General features: G+C 44.2%; 1 protein-coding gene across 1 annotated transcript; it reads right to left on the bottom strand.

The window, feature by feature from the left end:
• Positions 1-8,677: 8,677 nt before the first annotated feature.
• On the bottom strand, positions 8,678-21,518 carry drd3 (dopamine receptor D3). Its single transcript, XM_071913743.2, has 7 exons — positions 21,210-21,518; positions 17,730-17,842; positions 15,250-15,386; positions 13,731-13,924; positions 11,346-11,411; positions 10,003-10,378; positions 8,678-8,932 (listed from the first exon to the last, which is right to left on the bottom strand). The coding sequence occupies exons 1-7, from the start codon at positions 21,498-21,500 to the stop codon at positions 8,736-8,738; spliced, it is 1,374 nt and encodes a 457-aa protein (XP_071769844.1). The 5' UTR covers positions 21,501-21,518; the 3' UTR covers positions 8,678-8,735.
• Positions 21,519-21,702: the final 184 nt, after the last annotated feature.

Here is a 21,702-nt window from a genome sequence, read left to right as displayed (position 1 = left end):
GTGAGTGTGTCGTTGTGGGTGCTGCTGCGATCTGAGCTGGCCTCATGCTCGCAGCCAGCTGGGTTGGGTTGTTGTTGCTGGAGATGGGGAGGTCAGACACAGACTTAGCTGGAGGGGCAAAAGAACAGCTGGGGGAACAGGGATCCTGCCTGCAGCTGAAGCCCTCTGTCTGATTACCAAGCGGACCTACGTGTGTGAGTGCACACGTGTTCGCGCGAGGGTGCATGCATGCGTGTCTCTGTCTTAATTTATACATGTTCATGGCATGCACAGTGTTTTAACAAAAGGCTGCATGTAACCTCTGCTCCGTGTGAATTGCCAGTGATGTTGCTCCGTCTTTGGGAATAAGACGACAGTCCCTGGTTAGAGCAAAGCCTCTTCAGGTACTCATTACTACGCCAGTAGAAGCGTCATCTCCCCTCTGATTTAGCCTACTTATCAACAGCCAGAGGGGAGGGGAGAAAGAGGGGAGGACAGAGCCCAAGGGAAGTGGGGTAAAAGCAAAAAAAAATTAAAGAAATGAGCATTTAAAGTACAGAAATAGCAAGATATATATGAATGTAATATCTGTGGGAAAAGCATAGAGAGGAGAACAGATAGGAAAAAGGTAATGAGTAGCTGCAGAAAAACGATGTACTTTTTGTGACGGAGGGAGAGGGAGATTGCAGGCAGTTGCGGAGGTGATTGATTGAGATTGTTGCACTGTGTAGAGGGCATCTCTGTAATTGTAAGAGTGCACACACACATTTCTCAATTGGGCCAAGGATTGTGCGAGAGTTACGGGAGGAATTGTCTGGAATCAAAGTCATCTATTTGTGTTCATCGATTAAACACCGCTCCCCAGGGTGGGACTCTCAATCTGAAGATTTAATTAACAAGTTTCACAGAACTAACAGGCAGCAGGGGCCTGCAGCTGGGAGAGAGCGAGCGGACCATGGTGGCGGGGGGAAAGCGGAATACGAGTGAAAAGGTGTGAGAGACAGAGAGGCAGTTGGGATGAGAAATAGACCGGGCCTCAGGGAACAGAAAGAGAGGACAGTGAGTTAAAGAAGTTGATAGATTAGAACGAGATGGATAGAGAGATTGAGTGTTTTAAACACAGCAGCACACATCAGTTTGAGTCGTACATTCACCTGCAATAATACAGTACAACAGCTGAGTATTGAAGTCCATTGTCGATTCCACCTGTCCTGCCATTCAGTTTGCAACACCTCTCTCTGACTTTCACATGTGGACTGCGGGAGAAGCATGCAGCCAACACAAAACACACACACACACAGCCTTACAGGCACACTCAACCGTGAATCATCGCTAAACAATCAATACATGAGTGCCTGACACACACATACAAAGCACACACACACAATTGCAAGGTAGAATGAGCCGCAGATGGAACAATTCAGAAGGACTGACACAGGAGAAATGAGGAGTGGATAAAGTGTGGGGAGTCGGGGAAAGAGATGAGGGAGAAAAATAGATGTGTGTTGATCCACTGCAGTACGGCTCTCACACTCTATGGCTTGGCATTGGAGACACATATATAGAGTATCTCACGCGGCAGAGAGAGAGAGAGAGAGAGAGAGAGAGAGTGAGGGAGAGAAGATTGTAAAAGTGAGAGTATAAGCAAGGAAGATAGCAGAGAGGACTGCTAAGAAACAGAAAGATGGAGTGTGTGTCTAGGTGCTCATGAAGGTAACCGGTTGAATCCAGATGCTCGTGAGAATGTGATAAAACTAACAGTAAACACAGACTCTGGCACTGAGGCAGGCTTGCTGAATCCGAACGCGTCCTGAGATTCCTGACTATGTATGAATGAGGAAGGCAGTGAAGAGGAACGGTGTTTTTGTTGGCCTTACGGCTCCTCTGTTTGCTGCGTGGTTGTGAATGCGGCTGGTGAAGGGCGATATACGCCCTCACCCTTTTTGTGGGAGTATTGGCAGCCTACTTAAACTGGATGATGAATGCGGGAACAAAGTGTGTAATTAACGGATCATTATGGCAGTTTGGGTCTAAATATAATGTAATTATACACTAGTTGCCTCTGCAGTCACTCTGTCCCCTATAGGAAGAAAACGCATGCAAACCAAGCACCTTTTTTACTACGCGTCCTTTGCTGTCTCTCTCATACACACACACAAGCACACACTCCCACAAATCAATGCACATTTTTCTCATAAGCCCCTCACACAGCACGTTCCTCTCGCTCCCCGTCATCCCTGCCAAGGCGGTGGGGAGGTCTAGCTTTAATTGCTCAACAGATTGACAGAATAAGGGGAGCCCAGGTGCTGAGGGTCCAAAGTGAGAAAGGTGTGACCGTGCACAGAATGCATTGCTTATAAAATAAAAATATATAAAATATTGAACAGGTGCCTCTATCTAAAGTGCAAAGCTTATCTGCAACTTAGTGCAATTTGCAAGATACGTCCTGCCGCTTGGGCAAAATTATAATTTCCTTGCTGTAATTCCCTCTTTTTTGCCAGTGCATCTAAGGTGAAAATGAATCAGCCACTCTGGGGAAATACAGGAGCTTGTGTAGTGAGGGAGATTCCCCCTTCAGTGTCCTCCCGGTGAAGAAAGGGAGAGCGGATTGTTAAATTCTGCTCAGATGAATCCTGATAGGTGTGGTGCCTCTATCTTCTCTCCCCCTTCTCCCCTTCTGTTCATTAACTCCAGCAGCAGCTCCCTGGTCGGGACCTGGCCTGCAGACGATAATCACAGCCTGCATTGTGATGGTAATTCTCAGGACAGGAGCGTTTCCCCTTTAATCTCTTCCATAGAAGTGGATCTAAAGAAGCATCGAAACGAAGCACTCACCTTAAAAGGCTGACTATATGACTCTTTGAGTATGTGTGGTAATGTGTGTGTGTGCATGCGCACTTTTTGTGTGTGTGTTTGTAGGTAATCATGCAAACTGTGTAAGGGTTTCTTAGGGACTTATCAGTGGTTACCGTAGCTTCGCAGAACCAAACAACAAGCTTTGTCAGTGCAGGATTCTTAATACACTGTTTACATTGAATTTTCAAAGCGCTTCACTTGGAATTTCCATGCTGTAATTACCTTATTTTTACATACCAATTTCAGAGCATTCGCTGCAGGCTTTCTCCATACATCACAGAACACAGAAAGAGAATACTATTCTATCCATCTATATGTAGTTTTAATGGTGTCTTACTAAATTAATTCACTTTGAAAGGTCCTTCAAATGTCCCCTCTCCCCCACTCATTTACACTCTGCATCAGCAACTACCTAGAACTAATTCTATCTAATCACTATAAATAATGATCTCAAATCCTCTGTGCTGCTTCTGAATGTTCGTCACGAAACACAAGGAGAGCGTCCTCCTCTTGAGGCCTCCACCGCTCCTCCTCTTAACTCTTATCGCAGGAGCCGGGGGAGCGAGAGACACAGCGGGGAATACATGAAGTAGGTGTGAGGGAGTCCCGGGCAGGGCCGCATCCTTCAAGGGTTGATTAACAAAAGCCTGTTTAGGAGCATGCAGGGATTTGCATGTTATCAGAGGGAGCTCAGCATGTTCCACAGACTACTGCTAGAGATAACAGAACGGAGTCCGGTCACGTCTCCGCACTGTAGCTGCTACTGCACCGGCCAATCAATGCAGCATGGCCCCCGACACCAGGCCAGGGTTAAAGAGAACAAACCCCTGCAGTAAGCTATAGCTGGAGTTGGATATTGTACAATAACTCTTCCCATGGCCTAGATCACATGTGCTTTTGTGTGGCTGTTAAAGTATTCATGTTAAGATCTAAGAGCGCGTTCTTATAAGTTCTTAAACATTTCCTTCAGTGCTAACGTGTTGACTCTGTGCAGAGACTTGGAAGACAAAAAAAGACTTTCTCCTAGTTTCCTTGGATACGTACTGAAGATATGTTATATTCGGCAAAAGCAAGCTGTAGATTCTTTTTTTTTTTATTATTCACTAAGCCAGTGAGGAAAGAGACACGATTGAAAGCCAAAAAGTGAGTGGATATTCCCTTTGTGCTCTTTTATTTTGTGTGTCATTTTGACTCCAGTCACTGTGAAGACGTTTGGATGTGTAAAATCCCCTCTCTCTTTCTTCTCCCAGATCATCTTTGAAGGGATCCCTACATAGTGGAGTGGAGTGTCATTACAATTCACAGTAAAATCCAAATTTAATGTAGACATCACTTGTTGTCCCTTTACCCACAAGCTATTTTTAAAATTTGTATGTAACTGTGTTCACATCTGAGAAGGCAAGTGCTTGAATTAAACCTGTCAATGCCTGAATACATCAGCTTTACTGTGGTTATGAATGTTTGTCCTTTTATGTGTATAAGTGTGTGTGTGTGTGTGTGTGTGTGTGTGTTCATGTGTGTGCGAATGTGTGGGATATGCTCCATCTCTTGCTTTGATCCTCTGAAACTGGGTGACTTATTTAAAAGGCTTTAAGTTCCCTCCTGGCCACATCATGCATTCATTAGAATCTAATGCTATTAACCTGTCACCAGGGAAACCTTCACACACACACACACACACACACACACACACAAACATGTGACAGACGACAGTGGGATCACATGTGGGTGTCCATTTGATTCAGACCTAAGGAGATATAGAGAATTCAGTCACTTCAGATCTGAAAATAGATTGAACAGCTGAGAGAGAGAGGGAGAGAAATATTATTATGCTGATTTTAGGCTCTGGTGAGAGGAGAGTGGTGGGAGGCACTGGAAGGAGGAAAGCGGGACAGATTGAATGTCAATCAAGGCACAGCCACCCATCTCTGTAATCAACATCCTTCTCCATCACCATTAGCGACTGCTGAACTCCGCAACTGGCCATCACAGGTGTTTACTCACCCGAGGACATGCACATGTACAGAGACAGACTGAGAAAGCCTGTCATATATATATATACATATATATATCCATTAAGAGAAAATAAAGAGTCAGGAGGAGACTTGGTGTGTGTGTGTGTGTGTGTGTATGCGTGACCCTGTGTGTGTGCATGGACTGGAGTGGTGGCAATTTGAGTTATCAACTGATTTCTGCCCCATGTGCTTTGCCTCCTCAGTCACAGCCTGATGCAACAGACACTTCATAAAGTGAAGTTGGAGTTGAACACATAGGAGTCTGGTCAGGACTGAGTAATTAGACAGACAGCAGCCATCACTCAAAGGAAGTGTCCCCTTCCTCCTGAGACTCGCTGATAAACATGCATGCGGTGCCTCACATCCATCTTTGTCCTTTGTCTTGCTAGAAATGTGTCATCCACGTCTCGCACGGCACCAGACATACTGAGCAGTGCAGCTAACCCCCCCCCCCCCCCGCTGTGCCTTTCACTCCCGGATGCTCCCCTTCACTTTCGGACCTCCCCACACACTTAGACATGTTTGCACATGTTCCAACACGCACGATACACAAATACAAATTTGCACATGCACAAATAAGCACCTGTTTGTGACATGCACACACATACACACGTCTGACTCATGCATGCCATACAGCAGATAGTACAACCCCAAACCACACATCCATCCATCCATCCAAATATGCATAGCTACAGCATACATACAGTACATACATGCGTACAGTGTAGCGGAGGCTAAACCCACCTAAACTCAGTTTACTTGTCTTTTTAGCCTGACATAAATCTTTGTGACGCACATTCATAGTATACATCATATTAAGTACTGATGTAAGTTATATAAGGATAGGGTCTTTTAAAAGAAGAAAACATACATTTCTGAAAATATAATTTATTTTTGTTTATATAGGTGGATGTTTTTCTTATGTTGACCACCAAAATGAACAAAATAAAGAGTCTGGAAGCACTTTAGATGCAAAAGGTAAACATTTATTGCAGCTGAATAAGCGCAAATAAACAAAAGTGCATAAAACGGCAAAAGACAAACACAGGATAGGCTTGTATAATACATGCAGGTATGGCAAGCTGATGATCACCAACTGGAGGTCATAGGTCACCCACCTTTTGGCCACCTCATGCATACATAAACACACACACACATGTCATCATCGTCAGTCGTATCAGTGCAGCGAGGCAGAGTCGATGCAGGCGGAGAGCGTCAGAGGAGCAGGTGTTTGTCCCTCTCAGAGAAATAAGAGAGCTTGAGATCCTGGGCTGAGGAAACCCCCCCCCACCCCCCCCCCCCCCACCCTCTCCAATCAACCCTCTCCCTCTCCAGCTATCCATCCATCTTTTTTTTTCTCTTCCAGCCATGTTTCCTCATTCAGCTCTACTCCTCCCATCTCCTCTTTCTCCTATAGTTCACTTTTTCCCTTTTGGCTTTCCTTTCCTTCCTACTCAGCTCTCCCATCATCTCTTATCTCCTTCTGTGTTTTTCACCCCTCTATTCATCCCCCTTCTGTTTCTCTATTGTTCTTTTCGCAAATCATTTCTCTCTTTCTCTAAATCTCCCCATTTCCCGTTCACTCAGCTGGGCCCCTGCTGTGTGCTACTGCCCCGAAGGCTAACTGGCTCTCTAATTCAGTAATACCCGGTGCTATCTCTTATCACAAGCATGCAGACACACACACACACACATACCTACATGTACTATATGTATATATATGTATATGTATGTGTGTGTGTGAGAAAGAAATTGTGTCTGCGTGCAAACAGATGATAGCAAGCCTGCAAGCGTTCCATTTAACTTTATTTACAACACACAGTATGCTCCATCCATGACAGACCTTCCCACTTCACAGTTTACAATCCAGCTTGATCTGTTAAGATCACAAAGCTCCGCCTACAGTCATACCTTCAAGGAAGCAGAGAGCTTCAGACCTTCAGAACAGCCAGCAGGCAGCTCTAAATCACAAGAGAGGTTTGACAATAAACTGACAGTCCCTTAAAAAAAAAAAACCCATTTAAATTGCTTCCACTGTGCATCACATCAAAATCTCACATTTGAATTCAAAAGACTCCACGTTGAGGACGATGCTTCCACATCAATATACACGATGAGCTGCATGATGACTTGAGAGTTGTCGAGGGCCCAGATGACACTTTTCCAGCACAATTCAAACGAACTGGCTGGAATTGTGATTTGTGCATGCATTGGTGAGTAAGTGGTGATGATGGTGGGAGGGGGTGGGGGGTGGGGGGTGGGGGGGTGAGTAACCTCAGCGACCTCACATAGTGCAGCGGCAGGCAGCCTCAGGATAGAAGTGGCCCGTACACACAGATCGAAGATCAATCTATCTGCCTCAAATCTTCATCTCGGCTGCTAGTAGAGCGCTTCCAAACTTGCAGAATTTAGAAAAGTGGATGGTGGAATGTAGTCACGAATCCAGGACTACAGTGGTGCACTGATCCGAAAGCCATGAACTGAGGAACTGTGCGGCTGAGCAGTACACATACTGTACATTACATATCCACAAATAAGTCCACACCTTGTTGTATTGATAAGACTGCATGTATGTGAAAATTGAACTCAGTATAAACAGTTTGAGGAATAATACTGTTGAAAATGTGACCCAGCCCTCTTTGAAAACAAAGCTTTGAGTTTGTAAAGTCTTTGTTGGAATAAATCTAAGAAAAGTAACAATCTTTTGTTGTTTGCATTTATTGCACACCACAGTGTGAGTTCATGGTCATGCTCCACACTGCCTTTGCAGTGTAACTCCTGGAACAGGCATGCATGTCTTCAGTAGCCTGGCCCTGGCCCTTCGAAAGCACCTGTGTTTACATTCATTTTCCTTCGGTATTGTTCGTTTGTTTCATGTTAACCACAGCTAGTCTGTTTGAATTTTTTGGCACTTCGTAGGTCTGGTCTCCTCGTCGAAGGGGGCAGTCCGATCAGTGGGAATCTCCATCATTCAAATTATTGTCAGGGTCTTGGATGATGATGTAATCAATCACCATAAAGTCTGAAGTCCAGAAGAAGCAATGGCGGATGAAAATGTAAACACTGACCTTGCGATTGAAGCATTTATCGAGAAAATGAATACAGCTATAGCAATATACGCTTTTAAAAGTTTTTGTTCGGGGACAAGATGCACTTGGTGTCTTGCCAACGGGCTTCGGTAAAAGCCTAATTTATCAACTAGCCCCTCTAGTACATGATGAAATAGGTAGCAATAGGCCTATTGTCATGATAGCTTCTCCCCTCATAGCACTTATGAAGAACCAAGTAAAGGAAGCGAGCAGCTTGGAATAACTGCACTGCAGCTCGGGGTCAGGGGAGAGGATGATATTTTGATTGGACATTGTTCGCTCGTGTTTGGAAGCCCTGAAGCATGGCTAAGTGGAGGCAGATGCTACATTGTTTGTGCAGTGATATTAATGACACAAATAACTTCTACAAAAAAAACTCCACTGTGCCTACAGAAATTTGATTTGCAGTATCCATCATGTTTTAAAATGTGAGGTAAGCGGCGCTTTGCAATAACGTCATCACCTTCCTCGCTCTGATTGGTCAGGAATTACATCGGGGCAATCCAAGCAGCACTCACGCACCCACATCTGTACTGACGCCAGAGAAAGCCCATAGATGGACGATTCCACCAGACCAGACCTACAGAACGCCCAAAAATTCAAACAAACTACAACAAACAAGCGAAACCGAGAAATGACAAATGTAAGCACTGGTGCTCTGGACAGCTGGGGCCAGGCTGTCTTCACTCTGACCAGTGTCCATCTGTGGTCATTGTTCACTAAATGTACCAAATCTGAGCTGCAGCACGAGTGCATGGCCTCATTTCCATTTTAATTTCCTGGCACTCCCTCTCCCTCAGCAGCTGAGGATCTTGATGAAGGCCCGTCTGAACTCGATGTTGAAGGTGGTGTAGATAATAGGGTTCAGGGCGCTGTTGACATAACCCAGCCAGGTAAAAGCACTGTAAAGCTCAGGAGGCACATAGCATGTCCTGCAGTGGGTGTTCAGAATGTGAGTCACAAAGAAGGGCAGCCAGCAGATGAGAAACACCCCTGCAGCACCCAGAGAGCAGAGAGACAGAGAGGGCGATAGGGAGTTGAGGGTGTAAGTGGGACAATGCGTAGGTGTAAAAGTGTAGGTTTAAAGTGTAGGTTTAGTAAGTAAAGTGTAAATGCAAATAGATGGAAGAAAGCAAATGTGGGAAGTGGGAACGTGTGTGTGCACAGAAGACATGCGTGGGGGAGGATCACAATTGAAAGTGTGAGGAAAGTGGGCAGCAGGAGAAGAGAGGAGAGAAAGAGAGAGAGAACATGTTAGTCATTCATAATTAAAACATCAAATGCTTTTGGTTCCTAATTAACCTATACTTTGTGTGGTATACAAATCCCAGTCTTAAGGTCACTTAATACACCCAGCAGCAGCCAACAGGGGTGAGTCTACTAGCTGGGTCTAATGGGTCTGATGTTTATTGTGAATACAACTATCCTGGGGCGTAGTTGGAGCGCACATTACATTCAAGGACTGGAATTGGGTCACAACGCCACGGCGGAACAGCGGTCAGCGGTGGAGAGGCAGCTGGGCAGCGGGCCGGACCGGGATCATCTGCTGTTTATGTGCCAGAGTTTTCTCTCCAATTAAGCAGACACCTCTGATTACATTATTGTCAGTGAGATCCACGCTCCGCCTGAGCTAGCCGGTGCCGGCTGGACTGGACCAAAAGCAACCTGGCTGATAATTGGAGCGTGTGGAAGCTGTGTCAGGTGCTGCAGCATGTGTCTGGACACATACTGTGATCCCAAAACTAGCCAGACTTCTTGACGTTTCAGCTTGATTCACTGTGGCTCCGCAGAAACATGCAGCAGATGCACATGGGATAAACAAATATGCAGGCTAGTGTGCACTACAGGTGACCAGCTGCTGCAGTCAGGTGTTATCTATCTATAACATATGGCAGAGAAGCACACAGTGTATCAGACAAATGTAGCAGAATAGGGAGTTGCAGCGGAATATAAAAAGACTCAATCAAATGTTGCATCTATAAAAAGCCTCTGTAAAGTTGCCATTGACAGCATTTACATTCTCATTTCCTCAGCTTCCCCCAATAAAGACAGCCTCTACTCACCAAGCACAATGGCCAGCATCTGAGTGGCCTTCTTCTCCCGTGCGTGCATGCTCCTGAAGCGTGGTTGGTTGGACCGGGAGCGGGGGAGGGGCCGCAGCGCCGTGTGCGTGCGTCCATTGGACAGCTCCTTCACCTCGCAGCTCCTCCTGACAGGTGGCCCCTCGTCCTCCTTGTTCTCCTCCTCCTCGTCCTCGGCTTGCTCCTGCTCCTGGTCCATGTCGGTGCGGCCGCAGGAGGCGTGGCTAATGCTGCAGTAGTTCTGCGTGTCCACCGGGGGCAGCAGCGAGTTCTCCACGGGACCCGTCCGCGGGTGTTTACGCCACAGGCAGCCTGACAACAGGTGGGACTTGGGCGGCGCTGGGGCCTCCACGCTCTCCTGCTGGGACAAACGGCACAGTGACATTATAGGCAATAGGCACAGCAAAACTGATGCCTTGAAATTGCCCCAAAAATACACAATGCATGATTTTTCTAGCCTTCTTGAACTCAGTGGTTCTCAACCTGGGGGTCACAAGATAATTTGGGTGAGGGGTTGCGAGATGATTTATGGGACAGTAAATAACCATATTTCTAATATACAAATTTATTATCATGTCTATTTTTTCATATTTTTCTCTAATTTGTGCTTTTTTCTTGTGAAATACTAGTAGTTTCCAGCCTCTGGGCCTCCTCCAACCTGCAAAATTAAAGTCATTCTTTGGTTGAACTGCTCTACTCTGCATACTGTGATGAGGGGTCGCGAGTTGGCATCACTTTGTTTTAAAGTCGCACAAGGCAAAAAAGGTCGAGGACCACTGGTCTAACTAATTATTCACACATCTGAGACATCCATTGGACCTCGGTGTCCCTGTGTCCTTCTCTCCCTATATTCCATCTCAATGCGCCCCACCACCCTGCCCATGGTCCCTAACAGACAAATCCAGACAGGGAAAATTAGAGCTGGGTTTCCCTCCATCTTTGAGGTAGTTTGTGGATTATGCAGGTGCTGGAGTGACAAATATAGCACGACACCCACAGACTTTGCTCAGTTTACCAGTGGCCAGGTGACGCAAGGCAACCAGCCACGGCTCAGAATCACGATTTTCGGCTCTTTCTCAGACCTCAGGGCCGAGGCGACACAGCGGAACAGAACGCAAGCGTGCATGAACGTACACACAGACAGACCCACGAGAAAAGCTAAAAACAGAACTGCCTCACATGCCACCGTGTCAGAATACGCCAACACGGTCAATATGGGAGTTAGTTAGGCAGTAGATGGTACTGTACTGAGCAGTACTGCAGCATTTAAAAAAGAAAATTTCAAACGTGATTTCGTTGTAGATAGATTTTTAGTTGACACCTACCACTTTAATCCTGATAGGTGACAGGTCTTGCTTCACCTTGGGGGTCTCTTCCTGTAGACAGGTCTCCTATAGGTGGACAAGGGATCACAGGGAAGGTTGAGATAGTAAAATATTGGAGTTGGAATTGGAATTGCAATGTCACCCAGTTCTAAGGAAACAGAATTGGAACTGAATTGGAATGTCAGGAAACAGAATGAAATTCCATTAAATTCCATGAAATTCCACTTCTAAGAAGATTGTCTTGACTTGCTAAACATTATAAATCAAACATTATGAATCAAATAAGACAGTTAAACAAATCAAACACATTCAATCATAATGCATGTATTACAATGTTCTACATCAAATACCACCTGAAAGGAACCTTTAACATTTATGATATTCAGTATTGATTATATATAACGCTACATGCAATCTCAGATATGTGGTAGGAAAAAACTAAAAAACATGGAATTTCACTGAATTAAATTCAACTTTCTGACATTCCAATTCAATTCTGTTTCCTGTAGGTTTTTTTCAAATTCCAATTCCAACCCTGCTACTCATCAGTCTACAGGTAAAAATCTTTACCATCCATTTGGAAACTTTGCGATTCATCTCTACACAAGTTTTTTTTTTATTATACTTCAAGCAGTTCTCTTTCAGTGTCCCTAAAACAGACAAACTAAATAAAGAGAAGTTGAGTTGAGTTCCTGATGTGGTGCATGTCTGCTGTGGATCCAGTCAGCCTCACTCCTGAGCCAAACTGCGTGACTCAATTAAATTTCACTGGAGGAAAAAAGCCTCCTTTGAAACAAGGACAAAAAATGAAAAACTTCTTTCTCCATATCAAATGTTCCTTCAGCTGTCTGAGTCTGAGTATTATTATGAGATTTCAAAACGCTATTTCATTATAACTCTCTCAGCCTGAACACCTCCAGGGCTCAGATCTTACAGCTGGTTTACTGATATCCAAAACTGGGACTCAACCACGAGCAATTATCCATAACCTGCTGTTAAAATAGAGGAGTTAACTGTTGGCAAAATGGAAAAAATTGAATAGAATAAAACCAGACACATTCCACTGGAAGATATCATATTCCAAGGCTGATCAGGTTTCTGGATTGAATTATCTAATACTGTCTTTTTTTTTTTTTTTTTACACCATATTTTATAAATAGTGTAGGTACAGAGGCACAGAACACGACCCAATGTCTTCTTGTCCGTGGATATTAAGATAAAGCCACTCTTTGCATGATAAACGTAACTGGCACGAATGTTAGAATGATGGATGTGATGAAAGAACTGACAGCTTGTTGAAAAACCATTTGAGTTTTGTTCTGAAATGAGATATACACCATTTGAAAAAAGTGTCACCTTCCTCACAAAATGATTGATAGCAGAAATTTAGGAGAAATTATGGTACTTTTTTTTTTTTTTTTTTTTTTAAAGGACAGCGGGTAACTTGAGCCCTTGGTTCCCAAAATGAACTCAAAACACTTTAAAGACTAGAGCTATTTTTAGAGATAATGATGTATTTTTTTTGATATATTGTGTTTTAGAAAAGTGTTTTAGATCATACTCCTTATGACTTTAACCTTATGAGTTTAATTTCTGAAGAGGAATACATTTCAGCTTTGACCTGTGCTCAACTGAAAGGGCTGCTGCTCTCACTCTGCCTACATTTACAGAACAGAATCTCACAAAAACATCACAGCTTTTCGCTTTAGCCATACAATTAGAGCGCAGTAATATTTCTGAATCTCATATGACATCTCCTGTCAACCCACCCGCCTTGGAAACCTGCTCATAAAAAAGCTGTGCTTACGAGAAAAACATCTGTTACCATGGCGATTTGACATGATATATGTTTCTGATAGCCGTGTCCCTGTCTATCACTGTGATTACATGTCACACCACTTATAACGGAGTCCTGCTGTGAAGCTGCACTCTGATGTGGCTACAAAGCGGGTTTGAAAGAGTTTTTGCGGTGGGAAACTGTAAGTGATATCGTGTGCATCTGATCTGTGCGACAAGGTGCAACAGGAAAGGTCCAAATATAAAGGTGAAATGCAATTTGCAACTCAGTATGGGTGTGTGTGTGTGTGTGTGTGTGTGTGTGTGAGAGAGAGAGAGATAGCGTCCACATCAGAAACATATTGTCGCTATCGAGTGAAAACCTTGTATCTTCAAAATGTCTGCTTTTCAGAAGCGAAGAAAAGCAGCCTTGTTTTAAGCTTGAGCACCATGCATTTTTGTGAGATTTTGTGATTTTCCAGTGAGGTTTAAAAGGGTTTTATAAGCCTGAGGATAGGAGAATTTTCTCAACCCATCAAGAAGAATGTAATCCTTTCATTGAAGTGAAAATGTGATCACATGACAACAGCGACATGACGCTGGTCTCACCACAGACGGAGGGGTGGAGCCCGGCTGGACCTTCCCGCTGGCCTGGCTGAAGGTGATCCTCTTCCGCCTCAGCCTCAGGAAGACGTAGATGCGGACGTAGACCAGCAGAGTGACGATGAAAGGCAGGTAGAAGGACACGACCGAGGAGTAGATCACAAAGTCAGGGTTGGAGATGGAGCACACCATGGGATCATCTGGGTTAAAAAGGAAAACACAGTTATGTACAAATTGGGTCAAAATCCCATTTTGACAGAATTAGTATAAGAATAAAACCTAGGTGTGATTTAAAGGTGGACATTTGACCCCGGTTCATGCGCTCTGTCATGAAAATGACCTCAGAGACTTGTCCTTTTGCTCATTCTATATATATATATACTGCGCATTTAGCCTCACACAAATAAGTCTGAGTATGAAGTATTGATTTGATAGTAATTGTATTCATCAAGGATAAAAGAGGCCAGACATTTGACATCATATTAATGGAGTATGGACCAATTCTCCAACAGGTGATGGTAAATTGGCACATGCATTGACCGCAGCTATGGAATGCATATTGCATGTAAGTGGCATGTCCAAGCTGAAGCGATCTGACTCTCCCTGGATGGATCAATAATGCATGCCTCAATACACACAGAGATGGAAACATGGACAGATGCCCTCCATCTCCACCCATTCCACAAACCTTTCTGCTTTAGTTTCTAGATTCATATTGTTTAGGATACAAACCTTTTAGCAGGCGCTAACACAGTGTTTGTTTTGTCAGGCTGTATCTTCTGAAGGATGATGAAGGGTATTGTGAAACTGATGTGCACTCGCTGGTCTCCTCTCCCCGGTGATATAATGATGATGCTTGGTTGCATACTGACAACAAGGTGTGGATTCTGTGATCACCAGCAATCATTTTGTATTGATTGTTACTGGACTGAACATGGGGCCCTGTTCTATTCTGTACGGTTATCATTGACAATGCCGCAGGTGTGACCAATGTCCTTTAATTGTGCCTGCAAGAATGCAGTCTACTTTTAATTAATGTTGTTAGCTATTAAAAAAAAACAGCTACTGGTGATGCGTCTAGCATTTATGGGCCCATTTTACTGCTCGGTGGTTTATATTTCTTATTCCCATGGCTAACTGGCCACATGGAGACAATGTGATGACACGTTGATATTTGCAGTGCAGCTACAATAGAGTTTGATAGCAGAAACATTTTCAGCTATCTAAAACATCAGTGGTAAATGTCAGGTTTTGGTGTCAGTCCCTCAGAATCAAAGAGCAAAGGCTTCTTTCTAGACTCACCATTTTGCACCGATGTTGAACAATCATACAGGGAGAAATCCATCGTAGAAGAGGAAGAGAGACCAATTTCCCTTGTTATTTGACCAGAATGAGAGTATCTTGGAGTCTTGCATTCACTTGTGCCATTTTGCATTCCCTATCGAATTAAACTGAATGCATGCTAGGATGCAAAATGGCCACAGATGGGAGACGCAACGTCAAGTGGAAGTGTTGGTGGCCTGACCTGTGGTGTTGAAGCCAAACAGCAGGGGGCAGGAGACAGCGAAGGCCAGGACCCACACAGTGCCAATCATTACCGAAACTCTCTTCCTGGAGCTATGGGTCGTGTTGTACAAGACGGGCATCACCACCGCTGTGTACCTGCACACACACACACACACACACACACACACACATTAGAGACAATCCAGATTTAAAATTCTGTGAGTTAGTGGAATAGGGGCTAGGACATTCGAATAAAGAAAAAAACGCACTGATATAGGATAAAGGAATGATAATGAGAGAGAGAGAGAGAAATGGAGAGAGAGAAGGTGAGAGAGAGGGGGAGAGAGAGAGAGAGAGAGAGAGAGAGAGAGAGAGAGAGAGAGAGAGATATATTAGGGTTTTGGGGATGTCAGAATGTAAACAACATAAAGACCAACAATGGAGCAGAAAACCATGCACTTCTGTTTAGAAACAATTTGGGTATTCAGCAATAAAGCTAGTGGAGCTTTGATTTAAGAGTTAATCACCACACTATATGCCAAGAATGTATAATGAGACTGGGAAAACTAGGTTCAACAGTGGCACAGCAGAAACAGTAATTATGCTGGACCCCGACCCAACGTGGATGTGACATTATGTTGTTTAGAGCCAGATAACTGCCATGATTGTTTATCCTCATCAGACTAATTACTCCCTTTCCTCTGGGCAAAACACGGGGCAAACCTGGAGCCAAACACACAGAGACAATCACTAAAAATACTCTCCCCTCTGCTGTATTTCCTCCTCTTTTATTCCTCCTTTTACTGCCTGCCATGCTCCTGTCTGGAGAAATAAATAGACAGAATGAAGTAAAGTGGTAAAAAAATAATGCATGTGGTGTATTAAGTGCTGGCTTAAGTTACACAGACAATACTTTATGTTGAGGGAAAACAAACTTCTTCACCTCTGAGTCACCCCTCAAGACAAGACCGTCACTATCAAATCTGTCCCTTCTCCAAGACACTTAATCTTAAAAAGTCGATGCAAGATGGCCCTTTCTTTATGTAGCCATTGATTAGCCTGGTGGATTTTCGACTTATTCCCTTTGAATGCTATCAGATCTACTGTTTGCAAATGCAAATAGGGCTAAAGGCTGTGTGCAGAATCAAAGCAATAATCTTCCTTTGCTATCACAGCAGTAATTACTATGACCTCAAGAATAAACACAAAGCTGTGGCAATAATGATGTAGGTTTATTATACACTGGCAAAGACACAGAATGCCCCTAGTGCTGTCTCTAATTCAGCCCCTCAAAAGCTTGTGATATCAGTGTTGATGAGTTTTCTGCTAGTTGTAATCAATCAATGACAACCTCACAGAACTTCATCCGTCAGAAGCAAGTTATGTATTGCACACACAAACACTACAGCTACAGGCACAAACATGCATGCCAGCAGGCCGGCACCCACATACAATTAAAGACAATTTGAGGACAACACAGCTTTTCAGGAACTAAGAGAAACAGTCATGTTTTTAGCTTGACCACCCAACCCATTCACCATGCATTTTTGAGTTTTCCAGTGGGGTTTTGGAAGGCTTTGTAGAATTTTCTCAACCCATCTAATCCTTTGATTAAAGTGAAAAAAATGAAAATCAGCAAAATAGGAGTTTCAAGGTTTTCACATGACAACAGCAATATCATATGAAAGAACCCACCCACAGTCTTACTAATTGTATAAGCAAACAAATACGCCCAGCCCCCACCACACATCACACCACACACACACACACACACACACACACATACACACACCAGTGCATCCGCAGTACTGTATTCACTCTTGAAGGTTACGAACTCTCGGTGCCTGAGGGCTCTAAGTTCAAAGACCCTAGAGAGTTATTAAATATTAACTGTGACATGAAGAGGAAAACTAAGCAAATAAATTATGTAAGTACAAGATGCACATCTACAGTAAACATTTTAACTAATGCACAACACACAGTTCTATGTCCAGAACTTCAAACAAATGCACACCAATTAGATAAACACACCAAGTCGAAACTTCACCAAACCTCATCCACACAAAATACACATCAAATCAAGTCTCTCTCTCTCTCTCTCTCTCTCTCTCTCTCTCTCTCTCTCTCTCTCTCTCTCTCTCTCTCTCTTTCTCTCTCTCTCTCGCTCTTTCTGTCTCTCTCTCACTCGGATACATGTTGACACACATACACACACACACACACACACACACACACACACACACACAGAAACACACACCTATCAAGAGGATAAGAGCAAGCTTGGCAGATATTGTATTTCTCCAGGAAGTTTTGAAATATCTATGAGGTGATGCAGGGAAGAGAAAAGGCCTTGATACATGAAAACTTCACATGGATGACATCCACACTAGACATATACAGTGAAAAAGTGGCTAAAACACCAACTCAGAGAGAATTGCATATTCTCTCGCTCTCTCTCTCTCTCACACACACACACACACACACACGCTACACACTTACCTGTCAATGCTGATAGCACACAGGTTGAGGATGCTGGCGGTGCACATCATCACATCCAGCGTGACAAAGATGTTACAGTAGAGCCGGCTGAAGAGCCAGGCGCCGCCGACCACCTGGACCGGACAGACAGGCAGATTAACCACACACAAGTTTCTCTTCCTTTTTGAAGTGTGAGGTGTGAAGCATCCTTCATACACAAACACACACACAGACACACGGACACATGCAAGACACACACACTAGACATTTTACATTACACAGACAAAAAAACAAGGTACTTGAGCTGCCTAATGTCCCGCCATAATCATGGTATATTAAACATAACCATTTACGCTGATGAGGTCTAACCCTAACTAATGAATTCATTAATATTTCTATGTCAACACACCTGTCTTCACATAACATGGGCGGTACTCACATGATCTCACTTCTTAAAGCATTAAGGAGTTATAGTAGTTTCACGAAAATCGTTTTTCCTCATTAATATGCAAATTCATGCAGCAAAGTGCTGCAAAATCTAATTAGATCATCTCTATTGGGGGAACCTGTGGTGTAAGTATGAAGTTTCTATATTGTTCTTGAGTTATTTTGCTCACAGGAACGTTTTCTACACACAGACTGACAGATGACGGAAGACACAATGTCCCACGCACCATATGTACCATGGTGGCGGGCCACGAAATGTATGACCAAGAGAACCTGCCACACACAGGGTCCAATTACCCTCATGGGACTTCAGAAAGGACAATTACCTCCAGCCAGCAGCCCCAGTCACACAGACGCCCCCCCCGCTCAGACAGACAGGCTTTCCCTTAGGCACTATAATGCCTGGTAATAACTGTCTGACAAAGATAAATGGGTTCCAAGCTCCATCGGCTGGCTACTGGATCTCTTAAGTCCTGGATGGGCTTACACACCTACACAGAAGGGCACACACACACACACACACACACACACACACAAATGCAAGCGGACACATATACAGTATTCACACAAGCAATCTCTTTCTCTCTCTCTCTCTCTCTCTCTCTCTCTCTCACTCTCACACACATACACGTTTGTATTACTATACTATTTCGTCATCTTTTTATCCATGTACGGACATTCGATCTTCACAAGTATGGACATACAAGAACACACACAAACACGGTGTTCTTTTTAACTCAGTCACCCAGACAGACACACATGTAGACAGAGGCGCACACATACAGTACATACTGAATATTGTGTGTACAGTGTGGGAGTGTAATGGGCATAACGGTGACTCAGTGGGTCTAGGTGCATACCTTGTACTGACACTGCTGTGGGTTTGAATTATGCTATTTACCTTTTATCTTCACTTTTATCCAACGCACCTGACAGTGGGATCACACTCCTAACCCTGGCAGCGTTAGTGTCATGCTCTACCCATTGAATCTCCCATCTTTTCTGTCTGATTTCACTGTACACTATCCAATAAAGCAGTAATGATATAAGCAAGCTGCAAAAGGTATGACCTCTGCGGTATAAATGAGACCTCGGGCAACGAGTCTCCGCTCAGGCTGTCTGTTTGCAGAGCTGAAGCCATCGTTTAGGATTATTTATTGGAAGTCAATGTTCAGTCATTGCGGCTGTTTTCAACTTCGATCAACTATACAATCCAGGGATGAAGTGGCACATCATCAGTAGGCGCTGGGGGTGGGGAGAGAGCGATACTCATTCACTTTCCCTGCACAGACTTTCCTGCAGAAGCAAACCAGCAACACTCCGGTCACAGGCTAATCCTCTATCCTGCAGATTAGTGCGAGCAGAGCGGTAGTGCTCACAGTGCCAGTTTTGGGACTTGATGTTGAAAGCCTCTGCCTCCGAGCCTGACCTAATGTGTCTTGGTCTCAGTCTGAGATCTGAGATATTACCTGAGATATGAATGACCCTCACCTATCTGCAAAGATGAATGAATATTTTATTTTCGAGTCACACTATCTTTTAATGACCCATTCCTCACAGGATTATAAGTCGCTGCTTTAAAACTTAAATGAAGAGTTTCACTCCGAAATTAGTTCTCAACCATTTGAAAAAAAATGTAACACATTCTCTTACAGCAGGATTGCTGGCACGAAATATATTGTTGAGATTATCAGCAACATTAAGTTTCATTTCATGGGTTGTAATCATCTGTACTTTGGAAATATTGGGCACTGAATATCAGGGAACAGTTGCTTTTTGGATAGAAACCCTTCAAATGTTCTCTCTGTTTATAGGTGAGCTGGGGAAGAGAAGAGAACACCTGATCAAGTCTGGACCTTGTCAGCTTCTGCTCACTGTGTGGCAAAAATTTTACTGATTGACCAGCAGTTAAATCTTACGCACAGTGTGAGAAATGGCATGAAGAAGCGCATTCTGCTGCCAATGAGTGAGCTTTGGGCAGCAGGGCGCCTCCTGGTTAGAAAGACCGTCTTTCAGCCAGAAGACCGGGGTTCAAGCCCCCATGTCGGCAAACATCCGCTCTGCTGAAGTATCTTTGAGCAAGACACTGGATCCCCACCAGCTTCATAGATGTTGTTCTGTAGCTTTCTGCAGCGATCCTGCACTCTGATCTCCCTTGGGTGGGGGGCAGGTATGGGGATCAATGAAGTCTCACATTACTATTCATCATTTGCACACATAGGCGTGCATTGTTCAATACAGGCACTGGCCTATATACATGTGCACATACAAACACTGTACATCTGTAGCGCATTTACAGTGCTGTATTTCTTTGAAGTTTAACTTTTGGCACCTGAAGGTCATGGGCGCAAACACACTGTGGAGTTATTAAATATTAAGTGATATGAGAAGGGAGACTAAATAAATAAATAATTAATGTTTACAGACAAACTATCCCCAGATGTCCATAATAGTGAGTAATCTATAGAGCACAAACAACAATTAAGAATGACTGTAAATAAGAATTTGTTGAGCTGCCATGCTAAATAATGGTGGAATAAAGATGAAAAATGATATCCACAGGTTTGCAATTTGCTTGCTTTGCACATTATTACTTTGCAATTTGTAGCTCAGCCAATTACTCAAAGCAGATGAAGTCATTATTTGTTAATATTCAATATGTCCTTTAGCAATTATTTATAATCTACATGAATAGTGAAGCACTATCTAAACTACCTTTCATCATCATTACCTCCTCCCTGTCACCCACACAATTGTCATGACGTAATAAGCTCCAAATGACCCTCATTCTTTATCTCTCTCACTCCGGGTCCACTCCCATACCATTTCTCCACTCTCTGTCCTTTCCCCTCTGTTCTCCATCGTCGCCTCGGTCTCCACACTCACCTTTCGCCCGTTCATTAAACCAATCTCTCCCACATTCTCTGTACCTCCAACACTTCCTCTCTCTCTTCCAACTCTCTTTCCCCACTTCTGTCCAGAACGACCAATCTCGTATCTTTTTTCAGCATTTTCTACGCGGTGCGACCTGACCTCTGACCCTAGACCCCTCACCTCCAGGTAGACGGCCCATGGCATGACCAGCGAGGCCACCAGCAGGTCGGCCACAGCCAGGCTGACCACCAGGTAGTTGGTGGTGGTCTGGAGGGAGCGCTCCCGCAGCACGGCCAGGCACACCAGCACGTTCCCAAACACGATGGCCAGGATGAGCAGGGAGTACAGCATGGCGTAGTAGTTGCGCTCCGCCTCGTCCTGGCCTGACGCCTCCGCGCTCTCGTTCCTCTCGTCCCATCCCAGGCTCTCCGAGTCGTTCCAGAGCCGCTCTGCGCTGCTAAACATCGCCATGGAGACGTCCCGGTGACATGGGAGAGGAGATGTATGACAGACCTGCCAGAGGAGAGGAGCACAGGCCGATTTTTACCTCGTCATAACGCTCCTTTAACACAACTGTGTATAAGATGAACATCCCATCATTCCTCTCTCGCTCACTTTTGGCCTGTCATACACACACACACACACACACACACACACACACACACACACATTT

The sequence above is a fragment of the Centroberyx gerrardi genome, chromosome 22, assembly GCF_048128805.1.
Source record: "Centroberyx gerrardi isolate f3 chromosome 22, fCenGer3.hap1.cur.20231027, whole genome shotgun sequence".
In the NCBI taxonomy this organism is placed as follows: domain Eukaryota; kingdom Metazoa; phylum Chordata; class Actinopteri; order Beryciformes; family Berycidae; genus Centroberyx; species Centroberyx gerrardi.
This window is presented reverse-complemented; position numbering and strand designations above follow the sequence as displayed.

What these genes read in the sequence shown, in the direction of transcription:
- drd3 (XM_071913743.2), bottom strand. Translation starts at nt 21,500, where the DNA reads ATGGCGATGTTTAGCAGCGCAGAGCGGCTCTGGAACGACTCGGAGAGC. An exon ending in GTTTGGCTTCAACACCACAG is followed by an intron (nt 13,925 to 15,249) that starts GTCAGGCCACCA and finishes TTTTTAACCCAG; the next exon opens with ATGATCCCATGGTGTGCTCC. An exon ending in CACCTATCAGGATTAAAGTG is followed by an intron (nt 10,379 to 11,345) that starts GTAGGTGTCAAC and finishes TTGTCCCAGCAG; the next exon opens with GAGAGCGTGGAGGCCCCAGC.